This window comes from Eucalyptus grandis, chromosome 3 (genome assembly GCF_016545825.1).
Source record: "Eucalyptus grandis isolate ANBG69807.140 chromosome 3, ASM1654582v1, whole genome shotgun sequence".
NCBI classification, from domain to species: domain Eukaryota; kingdom Viridiplantae; phylum Streptophyta; class Magnoliopsida; order Myrtales; family Myrtaceae; genus Eucalyptus; species Eucalyptus grandis.
The window spans coordinates 47,357,378-47,379,342 of NC_052614.1; the positions used below are offsets into that span (position 1 = coordinate 47,357,378).

General features: G+C 38.5%; 1 protein-coding gene across 3 annotated transcripts; it reads right to left on the bottom strand.

The window, feature by feature from the left end:
- Window positions 1-1,534: 1,534 nt before the first annotated feature.
- On the bottom strand, window positions 1,535-7,904 carry LOC108958631 (TMV resistance protein N-like). Of its 3 annotated transcripts, none has more exons than XR_005549374.1 (7): window positions 7,737-7,904; window positions 7,260-7,457; window positions 6,237-6,715; window positions 4,562-5,684; window positions 4,012-4,299; window positions 2,353-3,924; window positions 1,535-2,247 (listed from the first exon to the last, which is right to left on the bottom strand). XR_005549374.1 is itself a non-coding variant. In XM_039308631.1 (6 exons), exons 1-6 carry the CDS (start codon window positions 7,866-7,868, stop codon window positions 2,488-2,490), a joined length of 3,657 nt encoding a protein of 1,218 aa, XP_039164565.1. In that variant the 5' UTR covers window positions 7,869-7,904; the 3' UTR covers window positions 1,535-2,487. The 3 variants fall into 3 exon arrangements, 1 of the variants encoding a protein (XP_039164565.1); XR_005549375.1 differs by having other exon boundaries at window positions 1,535-1,817; window positions 1,900-3,924; XM_039308631.1 differs by having other exon boundaries at window positions 1,535-3,924.
- Between the last annotated feature and the right edge of the window lie 14,061 nt (window positions 7,905-21,965).

A 21,965-nucleotide genomic window follows, 5' to 3' on the forward strand; every position in this document is an offset into this window, starting at 1 on the left:
TCGCCGACGGTCAAGAGGTGGCGGCCGACAGCCGGTGGTTGGCCGGTAGTGGCTGCAGGTGGCCGGAGGTGGCCAACGGTTGGTAGGAGGTTGGCGGTCAGCCGATAGTGGCTGCGAGCGGCCGGAGATGGCCAGCGGTTGACAGGAGGCCGGTGGTGGCGCGGCAAGCAAGAATAACAAAAAGAAAAAAAGAAAAGAAAAAAATTGGCTTATTTCGGAAATTGTTCCTGAGAACAAGAAGCTCCTTTTTTTTTTTTCTTGTTTTTGTTCCAATCTATTCCCCGGCTACTATTCTATTCTGGGGAATAGAAAAATAAATTGGCGTTATCAAATGGATTTCTATTTTTTTTTTATTCCGAGAAACAAAAGAACAAAAATTGAGAGAAATAAAAACGTTACTATGCAGGTCCTAAGTAGGAACCTCTAACTTTTTAAATTATCACACACATATATGGTTTCTAAGTAGGCATTTGTTAACTTTATTAATTATTACAATACCTTTACCTTTTTCAATCAATATGTAACTTTTAGTAATGCTAAGAGAAGCAAAAGAAAATTTAATTTAGTGATGATGTGGCTCAACCAAAAGCTCCGTTCTCCCAATTTTGTTATTATTTATGGATTTATAGACCGATACAAGTACGGGTGTGCATGGTCCGGGTGGGCGGTTCCCAACCTAGAACTGGGAACCGCCCACTAAGGACCGGTTCCAAAAAATTGGAATCGGGAACCACCCGTTGTTGCATAGATCCACCCAAGATCCGGACCGCCGGTCCGGTCCAGTTCCTAGGTGGATCCATGGAACCGGTCTCACAAACAATAATATCGTTTTCCAAATCCCGCCGTTAGTGCTTTTCATATCAAGTAATATTTTTCTTTAAATCAAATCGGTTTAATTAAGGGTACCATTTTTCTTTATTTTATTGGAAAGCACTACCACATAAGAGAAATAGGTTTTTTTTTTTTCCTATTTTTGAATCATTTTAGTTGAAATCTAAAATATTCTTTAAGTTCAAGATTATGGATGATTGTCATATGTAAATCATCTTTTCCTTTATTCCATAATAATGTTAAATCTCTTATAACATTTGCTTTACTGAATTTTTTTTTGTAGAAACAATTCCACTAGTACTCCACATATTCTTAAACACAGTGTCATATGTGAGTCTCGAAAGTATCCTTTGAATGAGCCACTTGTTGAGTTGCCGAAAGGTAGCTTACACACTTGACCAAATTCTTATTAAAACATGGAAACCATGAGAGAAGATGGAGCCCTAAAATTTAGATTTGTTAATAAGTAATTTCGAAATTTATTTTAATATTATAAATCAATATATTATTATAATATAATCGGTCCGATCCGGGTGGACGGATTCACCCATGGAACCGGGAACCGGACCGGTACCCATCGGTTCCCATAAATTGGAACCAGGAACCGGACCGGTTCCCTCAAGAACCACCGGTTCCAAGTAGTTCCGGTCTAGTTCCGGGCGGTCCGGGCGGGTCCCGGTTCTTTTGCACACCTCTAGATACAAGCATGGTTTCCGATCGGAAGAGTTAAGCTATCACCATTAACCAGGATTTTTATCCAGAGATACGAGGGAAGCGAATCTATTACGAAGAGGAGGAGAGAACGATGGATGAAAAGTATCCTTTTCCAAGCAGCAGATCAATTCAAACACGCTTCTCTCTCTTTTTCTGGTAACAACGCAATCATCGGCCTATTCAACTTCGCAATCGCGAGCGCACTCTCTTGCAATTCCTTCACATTAGATCTCTGTCACATCCATTTCGGATCACCTTCCTGTAATCAGCTCCTGGAGATTCGGGAGCCCAATGACTTGATCAACAGGTATGAATAGAGGCAAAACCGAAGGCTGTGTTGAGGGCAAACCTCACCAGCATAGCCGACGGAAGTAAAGGCCCGTGATGGCTCACAACCTTGGAAACCTTGCAATGTCGCCCATGGATGCAGGATCTTATTTTTCTCCTTCGTTTTCTCTTTTTCATCGGAATCGAACAGCTGTGTGGCAGTGGATGGCTTTTGGATGCATCCTACAGGCTACAAAGTACAGTAAATGGTGTTTTGGAGAACCGCACCCTCATAAAAACAGTACAAATGGAACACCAACAAAATATGCAGCAATTCGAGTGTTGCGTGACCTTCAGCAATGGTTTTGATGCGAGATTGTTGATGCCACTACTGATTGCCAGATGCAAATAATTTTCCTGGGGTATTTTGTGGCCCTGCACAGATAGATCCGATGCAATATACACAAGGAATTCATGGAAACGATAAAATCCAACTTTGTTTTGGTTAAAAAGTTTTGTAACCAGAATTGGAGCATGTACCTTAGAGAGGTCGCCCTCCAGTTTCTTAAGACTAAAAGGAGATGTCCTGTCAAAGACTGAAAGTACAACGGTAGTTCGTACAGGATAGAGACTATCTAGCCACTGACCAGGAAGAACGCAAGATACAGGCATAGCCTATCCGCATAAGTCCACTTCACATCCACGTTTGCGTAATTCTGATAGACTGGCAGGATCAGAAGGGAAAACTTTCACCTTCTTGAGACGTGGTAAATTTTTGAGCCCATTAACGTCTGTTATACTCCTGCAATCAAGAATTGTCAGGACTTCCAAACGCTCTAAATTTTCAAGGCTATCGATCTCTGCTAAATTGCAGTCGTCTAGTTCTAGCTCTGACAGACAAATCAGACTAGAGAAATTTGGCTCTTGAATCTTGCAATGTTTGAGACGTAGAGTCCATAAGCTTGGGGATGAGGGAAGTTGTGTGAGGTCTAGCTCCTTCATGTAGGATAAAGAGAGTTCCCGGAGCTGAGTAAGGGCACTAACATTCCCAGGGAGAGTGGTGACGTTTGAAAGGGACAATTCCAAGGTCTCTAGACTTGTTAATCTCGTGATCCACCCAATATCTGGAGCCTTTGGGGTCTTTAGATTCAATAATCCCCCTATTGGTTGCTGAACAACATCTTTCAAAAGTAGCTCTTTTAGATTTGTCAGATTTGACAAGTCGGGGACGGCCATTTTTGGGGATCCCCAGCGAAGACTCTGCAAACTGGAGGGCAACTCCGGTAGTACCTGAAGTCGGTCGCATTGACTTATGTCAAGGGTTTGTAGGCGAGAGAGACGGCCAACGTTTTGAGGCAGCCCAGCCACAATGGATGACGATAATCTCAAAATTCTCAAAGAGGGTAATCCTGAGATATCCCAACAATCTTGGGCCTCCAAATGTGTGCAGTCAGAGAAATCTATCTCTTTCAGTTTCTCTAAGTTCACTATATCTTCAGGAAATTTTTGCAGGGGAGTGCCTGTCATCTTCAGCGTCTTCAAATGTCTCAATTTCCTGACGGACGGTGGTAGTTCTTTGATAATAGTGAGTGAAAGGTCCATAACCTCCAGCAGCGCGAGGTCCCCGATGGAAGGTGGAAGTGTTTCCACCTTCAAACACTCCCTTAAAGAAAGTCTTTGAAGATTCTTGGGAAATTCAAAATTATCTGGAAGCCCATCAATGCTAGCACCATCCAGAGCAAGACATCTGAGTTTCGTTAGGTGGCCAATTGGGGATATATATTCCAAATTTGTGCAGCCACAGGCACTAAGTTTTCTAAGTTTCTTCCAAGAACCACTCTCGATTTGAATTTCTTTTATGCCAGTTCCATCAATCAGAAGTTCCCTCAAAGATTTCATGTAGCGCAGTTCTTGGGGCAACTTCTTGACTAGGCTGCACTTTCTCAAGTTTAAGGAACTCAAGTTCTTCCGCTCTTTGATGAATTGCCCAATTTCAGATAACCAAGTACAATCTTCCAGTATCAATATCTCCAAATTGATTGGAGCTTGAAATTTTAACGATGCAACTAACTCATTACATCCTTGGAGGTTCAAGACTTTCAACTTCTTCTCCTGCAACGTGCAAAAGAAGATGACACCTTATACTTGCCCGTGCCTATCATTTTAACACGAGATTTAAAAAGCAAATGTCAGCCATACCTCCTCGAAACGCCTCCAGATTTGTGAATCTCTGGCAACCGAACTCCCAGACAGATTGAGAATGACTAACTCCTCCAAATGCGTGTTACATAGCTCACGAATCGAATGGCACTCTCTCCAATCAAGCCACCTCAATCTTGGAAGAAGATTCCTAGTATTTCCCTGGATTTTAGCCCGGTCCAGTCTGAGGTACCTCAAATTCGACATTCGGTGAGTTTCTTCATATGTAAAACAGATGGTTGAACCTTCTTCAACTGTGAGACCAATGCCTTCGACACTTCCACTACCCTGACAAGTCTCGATTGGGGAAAATCGTTTGAGTAAGTTGAGAACTTAATTTCTTACTCCTTTTAATGAAATAAGACAAATCAAATTTTCAAGATTAGTGGGTATCCACTACGTCTTATAAATCGTCTTAAGAACAAATCCATTTCTTTTCCCTTGGACATTGAATAAAGAAGTATGTTTCTGTCAATGGAAATGGAAGGTTTATCTGAACGCTTTCGTAACCCACTAAAAAAAAAAAAATCTAGAAGCTTTGAAAACTTACCGAACGATTTTGTAGAATTTCAAGTGCTTCACTGTGATCCCAAATCCTGCAGCGCTTACGAAGGTCTTTTGCCTGGACGAGCTTCCTGCCAAAGTCTCTTAACAGATTGTGCATTCTTAATTCATTATTTTCTCCATCTTCCAACAAATGCTTATCACGAAGTTGTTGTATTCTTGTCAAAGGACAGTAATCACAAGCTTCCCACATGTAAGAGGGAATCCTCTCATCCTTTCCAATAAAAAAGCACGCTATGTCGAGGAATATATCCTTTGTATATCTATCTAAACAATTGTAAATCTCCATAAAGGCAGTTTCTACGTTTTTTCCTTGGTCTCCTTTTAATCTTTTTAAGGCCTCTCTCCATATTTTCGTTTTTTTCTGGCGGCGCAAATTTGCAGCCCAAAGCACAATTGCCAAAGGAAGCCCTTCCAAAGCCTCGACGATTTGTATGGACAAGGAATCAAACCTACGGACTTCTTCGGGAGAATACCCACGAAAAGCATGCTTACGAAAGAGTTGAAGAGCATGCCCTTGGCTCATTGGTTTTAGCTTATGTTCTTCAACCGCTCCGTTGTAAAAATCTTTTAGAATATCTATTGTGTCATCTGTGGTCACAATAATTCTACTTCCCGGACCAAACCAAGTAAGCTTTCCAGCTAATGCTTTAAGTTGTTCAACCCCATGCACATCGTCGAGGACAATGAGAACCTTCATTCTCTCAAATCGATGTGATATATCTTGAACACCTTCATTAGACGATTTAAGTGGTGCTGGTTTTTCTTTTTGAAGGTCAGCAATCAACATTTCTTGTGAATACTCGACTCTGTGCAAATTAATACCTTCAAGGAAGCTACATTGCCCAAACAATTTATGCATCTCGTTGAATACAACCTTTGCAAGTGTAGTCTTTCCAACACCCGGCATTCCGCATATTCCAATGAGGCGTACATCTTTCCCACATACTTCGATCGCTTGTCCATGGCTGTAGACAACACCTAGCTTCCTCATCACCTTTTGAACATGAAGATCAATTCCGACTAGTTTGTCGGTTACAACTTGGTCATCCTTCTTCAACACATGCCTGACACGTCCACGAACTATTTGTAGGAGCCGGGACTCATCCCTTCAAACGTAAGTGATGAAGCACGGGATGAGAACAAAGTCAATACACACATATATAATAAGTAGACAAAAATCAAGTGGGGAATGAACCGACAAAATAAACCAACCAACAGGGCAGGGGGAATCTTCAATAAAAATGGAGAGCAAGTTTTAAAGCATGGTCTATTTCCCTTTCACGCACATAGCAATTTTGACATTGATGTCATGCTATCTGCAAAACAAAAGTTCTGTCGGGTCATTTTCAAATGCCGAGGGGGAACGAACGGAGCGTGGGAGACCGGGTCGGATGGTCTAACTCGCAGCTATGTCCTAAGTCAAGACATTTTCAAATGGCCACTTTAATCTAGTCACTGGTCATTCAATAGACATATAGCACTTGTTAAATGATATGAATATTAGAAGAATGACCTTAAAGATCTCTCGAGCGTGCATCATCATCGCCATGATTACATATAATATTTTTTGGAAAAGGTTCGTGTTTATTTTCACATCATCCTATACCTTTTTCCCCCTATCTAGGAATGGAAATAGAAACCAGAAGTGAAGGAATTACCCGCTATTGATCTCCGCCAGATAATATCCGCTTAATCCCCCGATCTTTCGAAGCACATTCTTCCATTTTTTTATGGTTTCTGCGTCTTCACCCCTCTTATGTTGATCGAAGGACGTTGCAAAATCTCCAGCCTGGCGTTTTACATCGTAGGGACTAATATCATAGAAGATCGGAATAATCGTCTGTTCATCCAAGATTTTGCACTCCCACATTTGTACCACCTCCATGAGACAACTTTTACTGGAAGCATAATCCTTGGAGAAGATGACTATCGAGATCTTTGACCCCTTGATCACTTCTATTAGCTGCTTTTTGATATCTTCTCCACCACGGAGATTTTCATCATCTTTAAAGACATGAATCCCTGCATCTATCAATTGGCTGTAAAGGTGACCCGTAAATCCTTTGCGAGTCTCTGTACCTCTAAAACTCAAGAACACTTCATAATTGATTCTAGATGATGATGATGAAGATGATTCCTGTCAAATCAAGAAAACTAAACAGCTTCACAAAGTAAACATAGTGTTTCAGACTAACCTTATGCTTCTGGCCAAACAGAAAAAAAGATACCAAAAAAAAAAAAAACCAAAGTTTAATGGTTCCCACGTAGAGGAACCTAAGACAGCAAGCAGCCTCAGTAACTATATTTTGCAACTCGCGCATTTTGATATTTTTTCTAAAATTCAAAATTCTCGGAACTTTCTTGACAATCAAATGTCGGTGTGCGAATTCACGCGTGATCTTTTCATAATTTTCTCAAACTTAAACGATATCACAAATTTTAGGGGAAAGCAATTTAACAGGCCCAACTTACAACGTCATTAGTTTTTGGAGTTTTGACGGGATCTCGTGATTTTGAACGTTGAGTAGTTCAATCGTTCACGTCAAAGAAGATTAGTAAAATTCCTGACGCTATTTAGCATTTGTGGGGTCGAACTACAAGCAGAGGACCGGTTCCACTGTATTCATGTCAAAGTCGTTCTTAAAAGTAATACAGATCTCGAAGATGCAGAGAAAACTGACCGAGTCTCTTCTCCCAGCAGCCGCAGCTGCAAAAGCAATTTCTCGGCAAAAGATTAGAGACGCTGTGGACCAACACAAACCCGAAGCGGAAGCGGAAGCCATTCCCTTGGACAGAATCACCACACCCAGTATAGTCGCCGGCGAAGGCGCCACTTGCTCGCTCTCTCTTGCGCTTTCTCTTGCAGTGGCACAGGAGGTCTATAGACATTAGACAACAAACTGTATGACACTTCCGTAATTTTCTGAAAGTTACATAATATTTTAAATTTTAGGAGAAAGCAAAAGACTACTTAACAGGCCCAATAGAGCTTGGACTTTCGGTAAGATCTTGTGATTTCTAACATTCGGTGGTTCAATCGTTCGCTTCGAAGGAGATTTTTAAGATTCCAGATGGTGTTTAGCGACCGATTCCACCTTATTCGTGTCAAACGCGTTCTCAGTGATAACACAAATCCCAGAGATGCAGAGAAAACTAACCAGGTTTCTTCTCTTCTTTCCAGCATCAACCACTGCAAAACCAATCATTCCCAGCAAAATTAAGAACGCTAGGAACAATAAGGCACAAATTGCTTGCTCGCTCACATCCAGTATGGTCGCCATCAAAGCCATTGCTTGTTCCCTCTGCTCTCTCTCTCTTTCTCTCTCTCTCTCTCTCTCTCTCTGGCGCTTTCTCTCGCAGAGGCACAGGAGGTCGATAGACATTATTCTCATGACCAAGACCATTGACTTACCATTGACTTGTGGGCGCCCGCTGGGCGCTTGGGCAACGTGAGGGAAAATTGTCGTGTACTCCCCGAAGAGGATGCGATAAACGGACCGTAGTCCTCCTATGTTCGTTCAATTCAATTGGACCCTCCATATATAAATTAAGTTCTGCCGATTACTATATTACTCTAATGGAGAATATTAACCGCGTACTGTCGTTGCCAGAAAACCCATCTTGCTGGTCAGCAAGGCAACACAAACCATTATATTTTTAGCTCCGTTTGTTTCGCAAAAAATAAATGATTTGAAAATTATTTTTTTAAAAATTATTTGTATCGCTTGAAATAATTAGTCAATAGAAAGTGCTTTTATTATCGACAATAATTTATGTCTACATATTTTCAGAAACAATGAAAATATATTAGTTCATATATTTAGTTCATTCATTTTTAGGAAATGCTATCCATATTATTCATTTTCCGAAACAAACGGAGCTTTAACTATGGTCATTTTCCTGTGGAATCTTTGACATCTCCAGGCATTTTTCAGCGTTGATTTGGGGATTAGAAGAATTTTATTCTTCGACTTGCATAATTTTGGCAGTGAAGTTTGAGTCTCGTCTCTTGGCCACAACTTGTAATCTTTCAAGTAGATCCTGTAGTCCCTGACTCCCTTTCTAACCATATCTCCCCGCTTTCATTTCCTTAATAGACCTTGCTCCATTAAGTCTAGTAAATAGATGTTTTGTAGAGAAGAAAGATGCGTCGGGTGTCTATATATTTAGAAAGATTCGGAGTATAAAATCCCTTAGGGAAAATAAATAAATAAAATAACTTGCTTGGGTGGTGAATAATAAACTATAGAAGTAATCTATATGTTCACTTTTTGACATAGATTAATTTCCATCTAATTTATATTTTTGAAGGTTATGCAAAGGTAATAGCGTTCTCAGCGTGCTTCATGAATTGGCTTCCATAATCAATTGTGATTTCTCGCGTCTTCTTCTAAGCACCACAAATGAATTTCTGTAGTCTCCTTGTCTGTGAGTCCAGGCCACAAAGTCAGTTCCTCTAATTCCTTTTTGACATCGATTATTGCACGATGCTATCCAGGAACTTAACATACTTGTGGCATTAATATACTGATCAGTTTAAATACCATATCTTTTCTAAATTATCATACCTTCCTTCACCCTCTTCCGTCCTTTTGTCTCCTCTCCTTGCTAGGAAGATGCCATGAAGCTATTTCTTCATGTAAGCGTGAATACAACAGCTAGAGTGCGAAGTATTTCCACGGAGACATTAACATGTGAAAAAAGAGAAATGTTAAGTACAAGAGCACGGGCTTTAGGGTCCGTTTGGTTCGGTTTTGGGGAATGCATTTGCCGAAATGCAAATACCTTTGGGTGAAGGGGTTTTCGAAATGCAAATATCGTTTGATAAAATTTGCATTGAGATACATCTTTGGCCAAAATACCGTTTGGTAAAATTTACATTTGTAAATGACTTTTATTAAATTAAAAAAACAAAACAAAAAAAATTCTATTTTCTTTTTTGAAGTCCGGCCATCAGACCGTCGGATCCAATGGCCGAATGGCCAGATTTGGCTGCTTAGGTCGCGCGACCTAAGGCGACCTTCGCTTGGGGTCGCACTGTCGCCTGGGGTCGCTCAACCCCGGGGACCGTCGCTAAGCGGCGGCCTAGGTCGCCCGAGGTCCGGCGGCGGTTCCGGGGTTGGGCAACCCTTGGCCGGCGGTCACTAGTGCGTTGCCGGCGTGCGCGACCCCTTGGCCGGTGGTCGTTGGTCTCTAATCGGCTTCTCCACTTTGGAGAGATAAACAAAGTGATAAACAATACCGGAAGTTGCATTCTGAAAATGCAACTTCCCAATGGATCTCTACCCCTCAATTCCCCCAAAGGTCTTTGAAGCCCCTTTAAGATGCAATTGCATCTTCTCGAAGTCCTAAAAAAATTGAACCAAACATCACAGCATTTGACCAAATCCCTTTAGAGCCCCAAAGAGTTTTCCTAATGCCGAACCAAACAGGGCCGTAGTATAAAAAATTTTGAGTCACTGTAAAAGTAATAATATACTCTAAGTCATAAATTTTTAAAAAAGTAAATTTCACATTAATTTTTTTTGCTCAGCATGCTATTAATTTTATAATTAATTAAAGGGGTTACATAAGTATATTTCTTTTTATAATGATCCCCGTGACTTGACATCTCTGCTCGCATACGCTGGGAAGTGGGAGCAACACACCCACGCGCGTGATTCGCTTAAATATTCTGCTCACTTGATGTTCTACTCGCTTGTAGATTGGGTCCAAGAAAAGTCCGTTAAGAAAGATCCATGGCGATTAAACCACCGCGTTTTTCAAGGCAATAGGGAACTCTTTTTAACTTTTAGTGAAATTTTGAATTTTCTTTTTATTTCTCCACTTTATTACATAATTTTGTTATTCACTAAAAAATTGAATTAATAATGAAAAAATAAATGAATAACTATGGAAGTTGTATTTTATTGCAACTGTTCATTGTTGTTATGACTTATTGGTGAGCCGAGAAAATTTCTACAAAATCATCGCGTTTTCAATTAATGTCCCATAAGAAAATTAATTAAATTTAATTAATTCAATCAATTAACACATATCATCATCATTAGACATTAACATGCACCGGCAAGGGACCTTCGTGATATTATTAGATCGGATCAAACGTTGCCATACGACAAAAAGAGAGAATTCAATTTTTCTTAATTTAGTTAGTGGAGAATATGATTACCAACTAGAAGCATAACATATGGATAACGCGTGTGCGTGGGTGCGTGCTCTGCGCGCGGGTGAGTGTGTGGCGCGTGAGTACTGAGTGAAGAGAGATATGTCCCGATCACGAGGACAAGAAAAGAGAGTGGCAGTGGGCCATAGACACGCAGAGGATAAGGATGAAAGAAAAGAGGGCTAATTCCATAAATAAATAAATATAACTAAAATTTTAGGTCTAACCCTAATTATGCCTCGAACTTTGTATTTCAGGAAAAATCCCAAATTTTAATATTAGTCCTAAATTTATCTTGAATTTTTATTTTTATTTGTTGGTAATGTTAAAAATTATATAAAGCTTTAACCAACTATACACAAGATCCGACTTCAAAAACTTTCACTCATGGTGATAACAAGTCGAGCGAGTGGAAGGAAGCCGAAGTAAAAGAAGGGCAATCGCAAACAAGCAGCAACCAAAAACAAGAGAACCAACCTAAACAACAGGCAGAAAGAAGAACAGACAGACCGCCACAAAAGAGATCCATCACAGCACCATAGAAAAGCAGCCAGCCAAGCGGTAGAGCCAACCAAGCAACACGGTCGCCAAACCCGAGGCCACGAACAACGCAGCCAAAGTGAATCAGCAGCAAGACACCATAAGGTAGCAAACCAAGGCATCATCAAACCCAAAGCCCAAGAGAAAGAAACCGCAGCCTCAACAGCAACCCAATTTTGTCGATCAAATCCCAAATCTCAAATTTTTTGTCTTAAAAAAAAATTTCGAATTTGCCCTAAACTTTTGTCTAAAAAAATATAAATTTTCGATCAAATCTCAAATCTATCCCATTTTTTTTTTTGTTGAAAAGAAAATCATCAATTTTTAATATAGTCCTAAATTTGCCCCATTAGCACTCTGTCCAACAGTCGTGGTTAGTCTTTTTTTTTTTTTTTTTTTATATATCCTAGAATAGTTTTGTTTTGAAGATAATTTTACAAGTCACATTACTTATGTGTATTTTTTATCGATCTAGAAAAGCCACATTAAGTTGAGACTAAACAGATTTGAAAATAGATTAAAAGTTGAAGATTTTTTTTTAAACAAAACAAAATTTGAGGCAGATTTGGGATTGAACTTAAATTTTAGAGTTTTTTCTAAGATCAAAAAAAAGATTTGGGGTAGATTTGGGACTAAATCTAAAGTTTGGGATTTTTTCTAAGACAAAAAAAAAATTGGGGTAAAATTGGGACTGGACCTAAATTTTGGGGCCTTTTAGGGAATTGTCCCTAGAAAAGATGAAAATAATTAATTGGATTAAAAATATATTTGGTTTTATAAAGGGACACCCTTTATATCAATAAAGAGATTTAATTAAATCGAAACAATGTATTGGGTCTATAAAGTGATCCCCATTCTAATAAAGTTGGAAAACATAAAGAAAATTCAAACTTTCACTTGAGGCTCTCTTTATTTCACATAAATAATTATTTTTATAAATATATTTATAAAAATGACCGTTTGTATCACTTATAAAATTATATGAACAAAAAATACTCATTATTCAAGGCAATGTTTACATATAAATTGTTATTGTTGGAATTCAAGTTGGCGGAAGAAGACTTACCTTTATCCGATGCGCAAACAACAATTAACCCCGGGACGAACGTTGAATTGCGGATGAATCACGAACAATATTACCTCACGTTGGTCTGAATGTAATCACGAGGAAAACACCCGATTTCCATAGCGTAAATGCCGATCGTTCTTGTAAAGAAGTAATGGAAAGCCTTCTTTTTTTCTATTGATGGAAAAGGGACAAAACAATGAGAGAATTCAGTGTAGGTTCTGCCAACCTTATCAACGGTTGTCATCCGAAGTCTTTTATATGACTCCATCACACCCTTTCAAAATGGTGACTTTCTATCGTAGCATATCAAGATGAAACGATGCGTTCCAATCACACCACATCATGGACGTATTAATTAATAAAATACTACATCTCTCACTCGGACATGATGGGCTTGATAGCTCTCTTTCAAGAATATAAGGCATTCAACATTCGTCAACTTTACGAAACAATTCATACTAGTAAGTAAGCCGTGCGACCAATGAGTACACCTACAATTGGGAGCTCAAATTATGCACCTGTTAAGGATAACATAATGGCTACAACCCCGAAAAAAAATAAACGATCGATGTCTCATAGTACCCCAGACATATTTTGTTACATTAGTCCAAGTATACCTATCCTTTAAAGGCTATACTTGACTATTGTCAAAAACACCATGTATTTACAATTATATCTGCAACCACATAAGGCGATATAATTGATCGACCAGTAAATACATGTGATAGATATAAAACAACAATAGTCTTCCTTCGCACTCATGTCTTTCTCCATTTTAGAACAACTGCTTTCCTAGACACGTCCCACAATGCCATATCTATTCATGATCGTCGGTAACATGCTAAAGTAACAACATTGATCTTTCACTTCGAGAACATATTCAGAAGTAACATAGGGCACAAAATGAGATAAATTATAAATTACCTCAAGAGCTCACACGATGAGTAAATAGGGATAATTTTACTCACATTCTCTTGTCGGTCAAACAATGCACATGTAGTATGAATTACATGCTATAGTGGATTAAAAGCGTATGTCATTTATTAAATATATCCACTATACGGATCTTACCCTAAACATAGTCAAGAATTATTGAAGTTTCCTAAAGACAACTTCACTATAAAACAAGTTCAGCAATTTCTTGGGATAATCAATTATCTTAAGGATTTTGTCCCAAATATTGCAAAGCTCTTGATTCCTTTGCAATCCATGCTGAAAAAGAATCCCCCACCTTGGGAAAAACTCCAGACTAAAGCAGTCATTTGAACTTAAAGAGATTATGCAGAATCTCCCACCATTGCAAATACCATCAACAGGAAGAAGAATTCTTCAAGCCGACGATGATGAATACTGGGCAGCCATCCTATTCGAAGAAATTGATGGTAAGAGACACCTTTGTGCTCACAAAAGTGGAAAGTTTTCTCAGGCTAAAATGCATTACCACTCCACTTTTAGAGAAATCTTGGCGGTAAAAAATGGAATAAAAAAGTTCGAATTCCATCTCATCGGCCATCACTTCCTAGTAGAATTAGACATGTCATCTTTCCTTCAGATGACCAAGTTTAAACAGAAGCAGATTCCAAATTCTCAGCTGCTTCGATGGGCTGAATGGTTTTCGAAATACTCTTTTGAAACCAAACACATTCCTGGCAAAAAAAATGTACTTGCTGACTTTTTGTCAAGACCCAAAGCACCAGCCAAAATCAACATGTACATCGAGAGACCTGCCTTCCATATGCTCAATTATGGTGTGAAATACAAGATTGAGAAGATCAAATACTTGTCAAGCTGGAAATATCCCCAGGAGATTGTTCAACACATCCAGAATGACAATCTTACTGAAAACCTGGAAAATCTCAGATCTGTTCAGATTCAATGGAGGTTCGATTCTTTATCCTTTTGGGTTAAATTTGAATTATCCATTCATTCATCCCCTTATCTGGAAGGAAGATGATTTCTCTGATCAACTCAAGACGTTATTATGGTACTTAACCAATAAGTACTTAATAGCCATTGAGATTCCAACAAGAAGATTCATTGCCAACCTCACCAGGATATTTTTACTCGGAAGAAATGTTGAAAAAGAAAGTGATAAGAATCTCTTAGACTTTCTTAATTGGTTCTATCATCCTACTCATTGGAAACAACTCTTGGAAAAAGAACTGAGAACCACGACTCCAAATCCTGAAGTCCATACCATCTTGTTTTTCCGACGTTCATGGCATTTTTTCACAAATAATGGCATCATCATCGATAATCCACTAGAAATAGGGACCACATCTTACAAACCCCATCTGAATAGCAGGGAAGCCCAAATTCACAAATCTTATCTAAGATCTGTTAGATTTTGTGAACACCAGTACCGAGAAATCCAGAGAATCTTGTACCGGGAAAACAAAACTATTCTTGAAAATGTTTGGAATAATGTACCCACTACGTGGGATCATTATGACCTAGCACCAGAAGCTAAGGAAGCACTCGAGCAATACCGACAAGCTGCATCGTCTCAAGATCATGAAATGACAGGAACAGATGATATTGTCCAATCCACTCAAGACCCCTATGCACGCTTTGGAGGCCCTCTGTCCCAGGATCCCTATGAACAAGGACCTTCGTCCATATTCCAAAACCTAGACATATCCTTTTATGCACAGCCATCCAACTGGCCTCAGCCAAGCATTCCTGCCGACACTCAAGAAGATGACAACACAAACTGGGCTGAAGAAGAAGCATCCCATTGGGCTCACTCATCACGAAGGCTGAGCCAAATCCTCTCACCTGAAGACCTTGAAGCCCTTGAACAAAAATACGAGGCACATCTCCTAGAAGACAGCTCTGATGACTCAGTTTGTAGCTACAATGCTCGTGACGGACGAGATCGTTGAGTCCGTACAATTTTCACTGTAGCAAGTTACTGTTCACTTTTACTGTAGCACTAGGCTAGGGAAAGGTACTGTGCACAGTACAGTTACTGTTCATAGTGTGCGAATAATTCCCTCCCGGAAGTTTCCGATGCCTTTGTTTGTATCTGGACCCGTGAGCTTGGTCCCTGTGTGTGTCTTTGTGACCTCTTATCGTCTATATAAGGCGAGGAGGGTGTAGTGTGTTGGGCAGAGTGATCGATCTCTTTCGATCTTAACTCATAATATATAAACAACTTCTCCCATGTCTTTCATTTCAAAATTGGAGGACAACCATTCTTTTATGGTGGTAACCAAAATCTTGTCATTTATAGCCAATAGAATATCGTCCACATAAAGTAATAAAATCACAAATTTATCTTCAGACCGCTTGACATATACATAGTGATCTTCTTCGATCATCGTGAAACCAAAAGTGGTTATAACACGATGAAAACGAAAATACCACTATCTAGATGATTGCTTAAGGTCATATATTGAGCGATGAAGTTTGCAAACTTTATACTTTTGACCTTTAGCTATGAAACCTATTGGTTGCTTCATATAAATTTCATCATCTAGTTCTCCATTGAGAAATGCCATCTTTACATCCATTTGATGTAATTCAAGATCCAAATGTGCAACGATGGCTAGAATAAGGTGTATTGAGGCAAACCTTACAATTGGTGAAAATGTTTCCTCATAGTCTATACCCTCTTGTTGAGTATAACATTTCGTGACAAGCCGAGCCTTATACTTTTCAATGGATCCATCCACCCGTCACTTAATCTTAAAGACCAATTTTTTTCCAATGGCCTTGCAATTGAGTGGTAGATTAACCAAGTCCCAGACGTGATTTGCCCTCATTGACTCAATTTCATCTTCTAAAGATTTTCTCCATCCTTCCTTATGAGAGGATGAGAGAGCCTCTTGAACAGTCTTAGGCTCGGCATCGTCTTCCGAGTAATCATAAATGCTTCCCCTTCAATCTCAAAACGACGACGAAGAATACTTTTACAATTACTTTTACGCAATTGAGTTTCTCTTGAATTCAATTCGTCAAGCGATGCAACACTCCCATTATTTCTTGCATGTTGAGGTAAATCTTCATTTTTCTCTACAACATTAGTGGGTGTGTTATTAGGATCTTCCATTTCATATAATTGGAAGTCCTTATCAATCTCACATCTACTAGGAAAATTGTTCTCCAAGAACGTGACATCTCATGACTCCATTTCGGTCACACTTCCATCGGCTTGTTCACCTATGAACACGTACCCTTTGTAGTGTTCAGAATATCTTATAAAGATACATTTCTTCCCTTTATGACCTAATTTGCCATATTTATGGGAAGAATCATGAACATAAGCTGCACATTCCCATAGATGTAGATTACTTAAGTTTTGTTTTCTACCAGTCCATAATTCATAAGGGGTGGAAGTGACCGATTTTGAGGGCACTCGGTTAAGTACATGGGCAGCAGTTAATAATGCATCTTCCCAATAAGAGATAGGTAAATTTGCTTGCGTTATCATAGACCTAACCATATCCAATAGGGTTCTATTCCTTCTCTCAGCTACCCCATTTTGTTGTGGAGTACCAAGAATAGTCAATTGTCGTACAATCCCATTTTCATCACAAAGAGCCTTGAATTGCTCCGATAAATACTCATGTCCGCGTTCGGTTCTCAATGTCTTTATTATTTTGTTCAACTGATTCTCTACCATCGCTATATATCGTCTAAAGCAATCTAATGCTTCTGAATTATGAGAGATCAGAAAGACATAACCGAAATGCGTGAAGTCATCTATGAAAGTGATGAAATATGAGACTCCATGCCTCGCCCTCACATTCAAAGGATCACAAATGTCAGAATGTATGAGTTGCAATGGAAATTCGGCTTTAGTCCCTTTACCGAATGATTTTCTAATTGCTTTTCCCGCTAGACAATATTCACATACGGGTAGATCAACATTAGTGAGTGACCCTAAAAGACATTCTCTAGCTAATCTTTGCATTCTTTACAACCTAATGTAACCTAATCTAGCATGCCAAATACTTGCATTAAACTCAACATTACTAGAAAATGCAATTAAAGAAAAATAACTATCGACATTAATATTGTACTAATCATAATCAATATTTAACACCATAAAACCATTCGACACATGACCTGAACCATAATAAATTGTTCCATACAAAATGTCAACACAATCACCATGGAAATTCAATTCATAACCTAAGCTAAGAAGAATAACTACGGAGACCAAGTTTCATCGAATATCTGGAGCATAAAGGACATCATGTAGGAATAGGTTTCGACCACCACGTAAAATTAATTTACATATGCCGATACCTTTCACTTCAATTCTTGAGTTATTCCCAACATATATCAATTTTCTTCCAGGTTGAATCTGACGATACTCCACAAATGCTTCTCGGTCTCTAGCTACATGATCTGTTGCTCCTGAGTCTACAATCCACATTAGATGAGATTTAGCAAGCATTACAGTGCTAGAAATAAAAGCATTACTTAAAGTAATGGAGTAATGGGGTACCTCTTTCGGCTCAGTGCATTCACGAACAAAGTGACCCATTTTGCCACAATTGTAGCACTTCATCTTGGCCTTATCCTTCTTCCCACCATGCTTCTTGTGTTGGAAGGTTTTAGCCCTCTTAGGTGCCTGATCAGTCTTCTTCCTTTTGTTGTTGAATTGAGAATTTCTTTTGCGCTTGAAGCCCGAAACTTTGCGCGAACTCGATTCAGCAACATAAGCATGGGTAAAGGATCTTGCAGCCTTTAGGCGCTTATCCTCTAATTCCAAATGACGTGATATATCATCAAAAGTGACAATATTCTCATTATGCGTTATATTGATCTTCATATGCTCCCAATTGTCGAGAAGATACCTTATAACAGCCTGAACTTGTTGTTCATCAGTAAGGGAGTGACCTGCCGACTTTAGTTCATGAATCATGTTTAACATCTCTCAAAGATGCTGTCTCATCGTTACATTTAGGCGCTTTTGGTATATGTCAAACTTGATGGTGAGTCTCCTTAGCTTAGTGGCAGATATACCCCCAAACTTAACTTTCAAGGCAACCCACATAGCTTGAGCTTTATCATAACTTTCAAATTCACACGTGAGATCATCTTGCATACAGCTTAGCAACGTGATGCGAGCAATACTATTTTTCTTTTTCCAAGCTTGATAAGCTTCTAGATCTCTCATGTGTTGAGCTGAAGTTCCATGCTCAGATTCATCCATGGTATCGTTAAGGGTTTCCAAAACCTCTTACTCCTCAAGGATGTACTGAACCTTTCGGTGCCAAATATCATAATTGTCACCGTTCAGCTTCTCACCCTTATTGAGGTCAGCCACAATGGTCTTGGATGCCGAAACCATAATCAATTGCTATAACACATTGACATAATAAACGCAGAATCAATACTAGCACACTTTTAAGAGTAACACACATATTTAATTTGCAGTAAAGACAAACTAAATTAATGATAATTCAACAAAAGACACAGAAACAAAAGTTCACTATGTTCCCAATCAACTTTTATGTACGATTATTCCATTATCATTAATTAGTTTAATTTGTGCAAATTTTAAGTTCTAGGTGAGAACTCCTTCGAATTTTACCAACTTACAAACTCCCACTAGGACAAATAATTGTATGACCTCATGTAATTTCTACATTTTTCCATTAACACAAAAACATAGCATAATGTGAACCAACGTACAAAAAATAATCATGCTGTAACTACAATCAAAACCGCAATTCAACATGTAACAGGAAAATAAGGATTTCCTACCATTGTTCAAATTTTCTTGGAAATAGAAAATTGTAAGTATATTAAATTATATACATGCTACCATCGAACCAAGCTCTACACAGCATATTTGATATCATTTTCATACAGGCCAGCTACTGTATTTCCTAAAACTTAAGAAAATACAAGCTAAAAATGAATAAACTACGCATTTGTACCTTAAAAATACGCGTACATAGGGTTCCGTACATAATTTTATACATTTATAAAATTAAAACATACAAAATAAATATATCACAGTGTAGAGGACACTTATATGAACCAAACGCCGCTGATAACCCTCCAATCGGAGCTCTCACACGCCCACATGTGTTGCCTGAGTGCGCGGCGCATGTGGCGCACGTGCCAGCGAGCCAAATGACTCCTGACCGGTCCGACCGGTCCAACCGGTCCAACCGGCAAGCGGCCCAACCGATCCAACCGATGACCGATTCGACCGGTTTGACCTTCGGACCGGTTAACGGTCGAGGTTGGGTCGTGGGTCGGGTCGCCGGTTGGCGAACCGCCACCGGTGGTGACGTCATCGGCAACCAACCGTTGAATGATGTCACGGTGACGTCATCACGCGCCGGTTCGCCAACCGGCGCGTGTTACGCACACACTGGCATTCCCAACGCTTCAAGCGCGTGACGCCCACATACAGCGGCTTTTGGCCGCATGTGTGGGCACGTCCGGCATCCTTCAGCGGCGATCTACCCATCGTCAGACTCGTCTCGACGAACACTTTCACCCTGTATATTAAAAAAATGATTTTGGCCGAAAAAATATGTCAAAAAATGGCCAAAACCATATGAGTGTACCCGACCTCGAACCCGTTCTTCGCTTCGGTTCGTTTTCGATAATTCATATAGCAATTCCGACCATTAGACATCCAAACAGTGTAGATTTCAATCTTTGGATCTTGATATCAAGCGGTAAACGATAAAATTCGATAAAAAAACAAGGCAAAAATCACGACCGGGCTCTGATACCAATGTTGGAATTCAAGTCGGTGGAAGACGACTTACCTTTATCCGATGCGCAAACAACAATTAACCCCGGAACGAACGTTGAATTGCGGATGAATCATGAACAATATTACCTCACGTTGGTCTGAATATAATCACAAGGAAAACACCCGATTTCCACAGCGTAAATGCCGATCGTTCTTGTAAAGAAGTAATTGAACGCCTTCTTTTTTCTATTAATGAAAAGGGGACAAAACAATGAGAGAATTCAGCATACATTCTGCCAACCTTATCAACGGTTGTCATCCGGAGTCTTTTATATGACTCCATCACACTCTTTCAAAAGGGTGTCTTTTCATCGTAGCATATCAAAACAAAACGGTACGTTTTAATCGCACCCTGTCATGGATGTATTAATTAATAAAATACTACAGTAATCGATAGTGAAAACTTTCTCGTTGAGTTCACTCACTAAATGTTAATCAATGAATTTTTTAATCATTTGGGTAGATATTCTTGTTTCAATATTAGATCCTAACAAATTATCATAGACCATATTTATCGATCACATTTTTGTTATATAGCCAAGTGGACCTCGTGAGTTATGCAATATTGAATTCAATATATAATTAATGCTTCTTTTGTTTCACAAAAAAAATAATTTGAATTTTTTTTTAAATGATCTGTTTTGTTACTTGAAATAATTAGTCAATAAAAAATATTTTCATTATCAATAATTATTTATATCTAATCATTTTCGTGTATGATAAAAATATTTTTCTAATTATTCATTTTTGTAAACGATATAATCAAACATCATTTTCTACAAAACTATTAGAGCTTAAATAATTTAATATTCATTAAGAATAATAGTGTAAATTATCATATATACACCGTGTTTTTAATTCATATATAATGTTTCTTTCATTGATTATTAACATGAGGCTTTCTACGATAAAGAAGTCACAAAGTCTTTGTCATGGTTATGGTATTTGCGGACTGAGCCCCTCATATTTAAAGATGGAACATTTTTTTTTTGGGAATTGGTAGAAGTTTTCAAGCAACGATTTTTTTATTGATTAAATTAATGCCTTTACGTACAACGTGAGTTGGGAACTGATTATTCTTCGCAAATATTTTTCTCTTGCAGCTGTTGTAGGTTCATTGCTTCGGACTCTGCATTTCGGAAGTATCCACGAGAAATTACGAAAACAAAACACATGATATGCAATGACTTTTAATGAATTGTTATTTTAAAACGAGTACACTTTTATTGGGTTAATAACCTAAAAAATCCCAAACTGGTATACTTACGATAAATTTATTATAAACTAATTTTTTTTACTACAAAAAGCTCTAAACTAGTACCATATTTATCCCAAAATGTATCCCTTAACTTTTACCGTTAAATTATTAAGTTGAATGACACGTAATAATTGATTAGGGATTTTACTATCTGTTTGTAACAGTTATACAATTTTTGTAATTTTTTGTTGTATTAATTCAATGTAATTGATGGTATATTTGTCACAAATGTACAATTTTAGAGTTTGTGGAGGTCAAATAAATTATTTTGAGGTAAATTCATCACAAATATACAGTTTGTGGTTTTTTATGGTTAGTTTGGATAAATTTGTCACAGGTCTATCGGTATAGGATTTTTCATGATCTTAAATAAATTTGTCACATGCATAACAGTTTGGGATTTTCAGGATATTAACCCAATTTTATTATAGCTTATTGTGTTGAGTACGTGCGTCACACTGTACACAAAGGTTCACTTAATTCAATTACTGAAAAAGAAGATATGTGGCGTTTAGAAAATACTTATTTACAGTTTACGTAGCTTTTTTGCAATATTCAGATTTGCTTAACATAAATTCGCAATGAATTGAATAGCCAAAATATTGAAAAACGAGGATTGATT

Excerpts from the sequence above, each read along its gene's own strand:
- LOC108958631 (XM_039308631.1), bottom strand. The coding sequence starts at position 7,868 with ATGGCTTTGATGGCGACCATACTGGATGTGAGCGAGCAAGCAATTTGT. Across the intron at positions 7,458-7,736 it reads GAAAGAAGAGAAGAAACCTG|ACCTCCTGTGCCACTGCAAG; the intron begins GTTAGTTTTCTC and ends TAATGTCTATAG. Across the intron at positions 3,925-4,011 it reads TCTGGAGGCGTTTCGAGGAG|GAGAAGAAGTTGAAAGTCTT; the intron begins GTATGGCTGACA and ends TGCACGTTGCAG.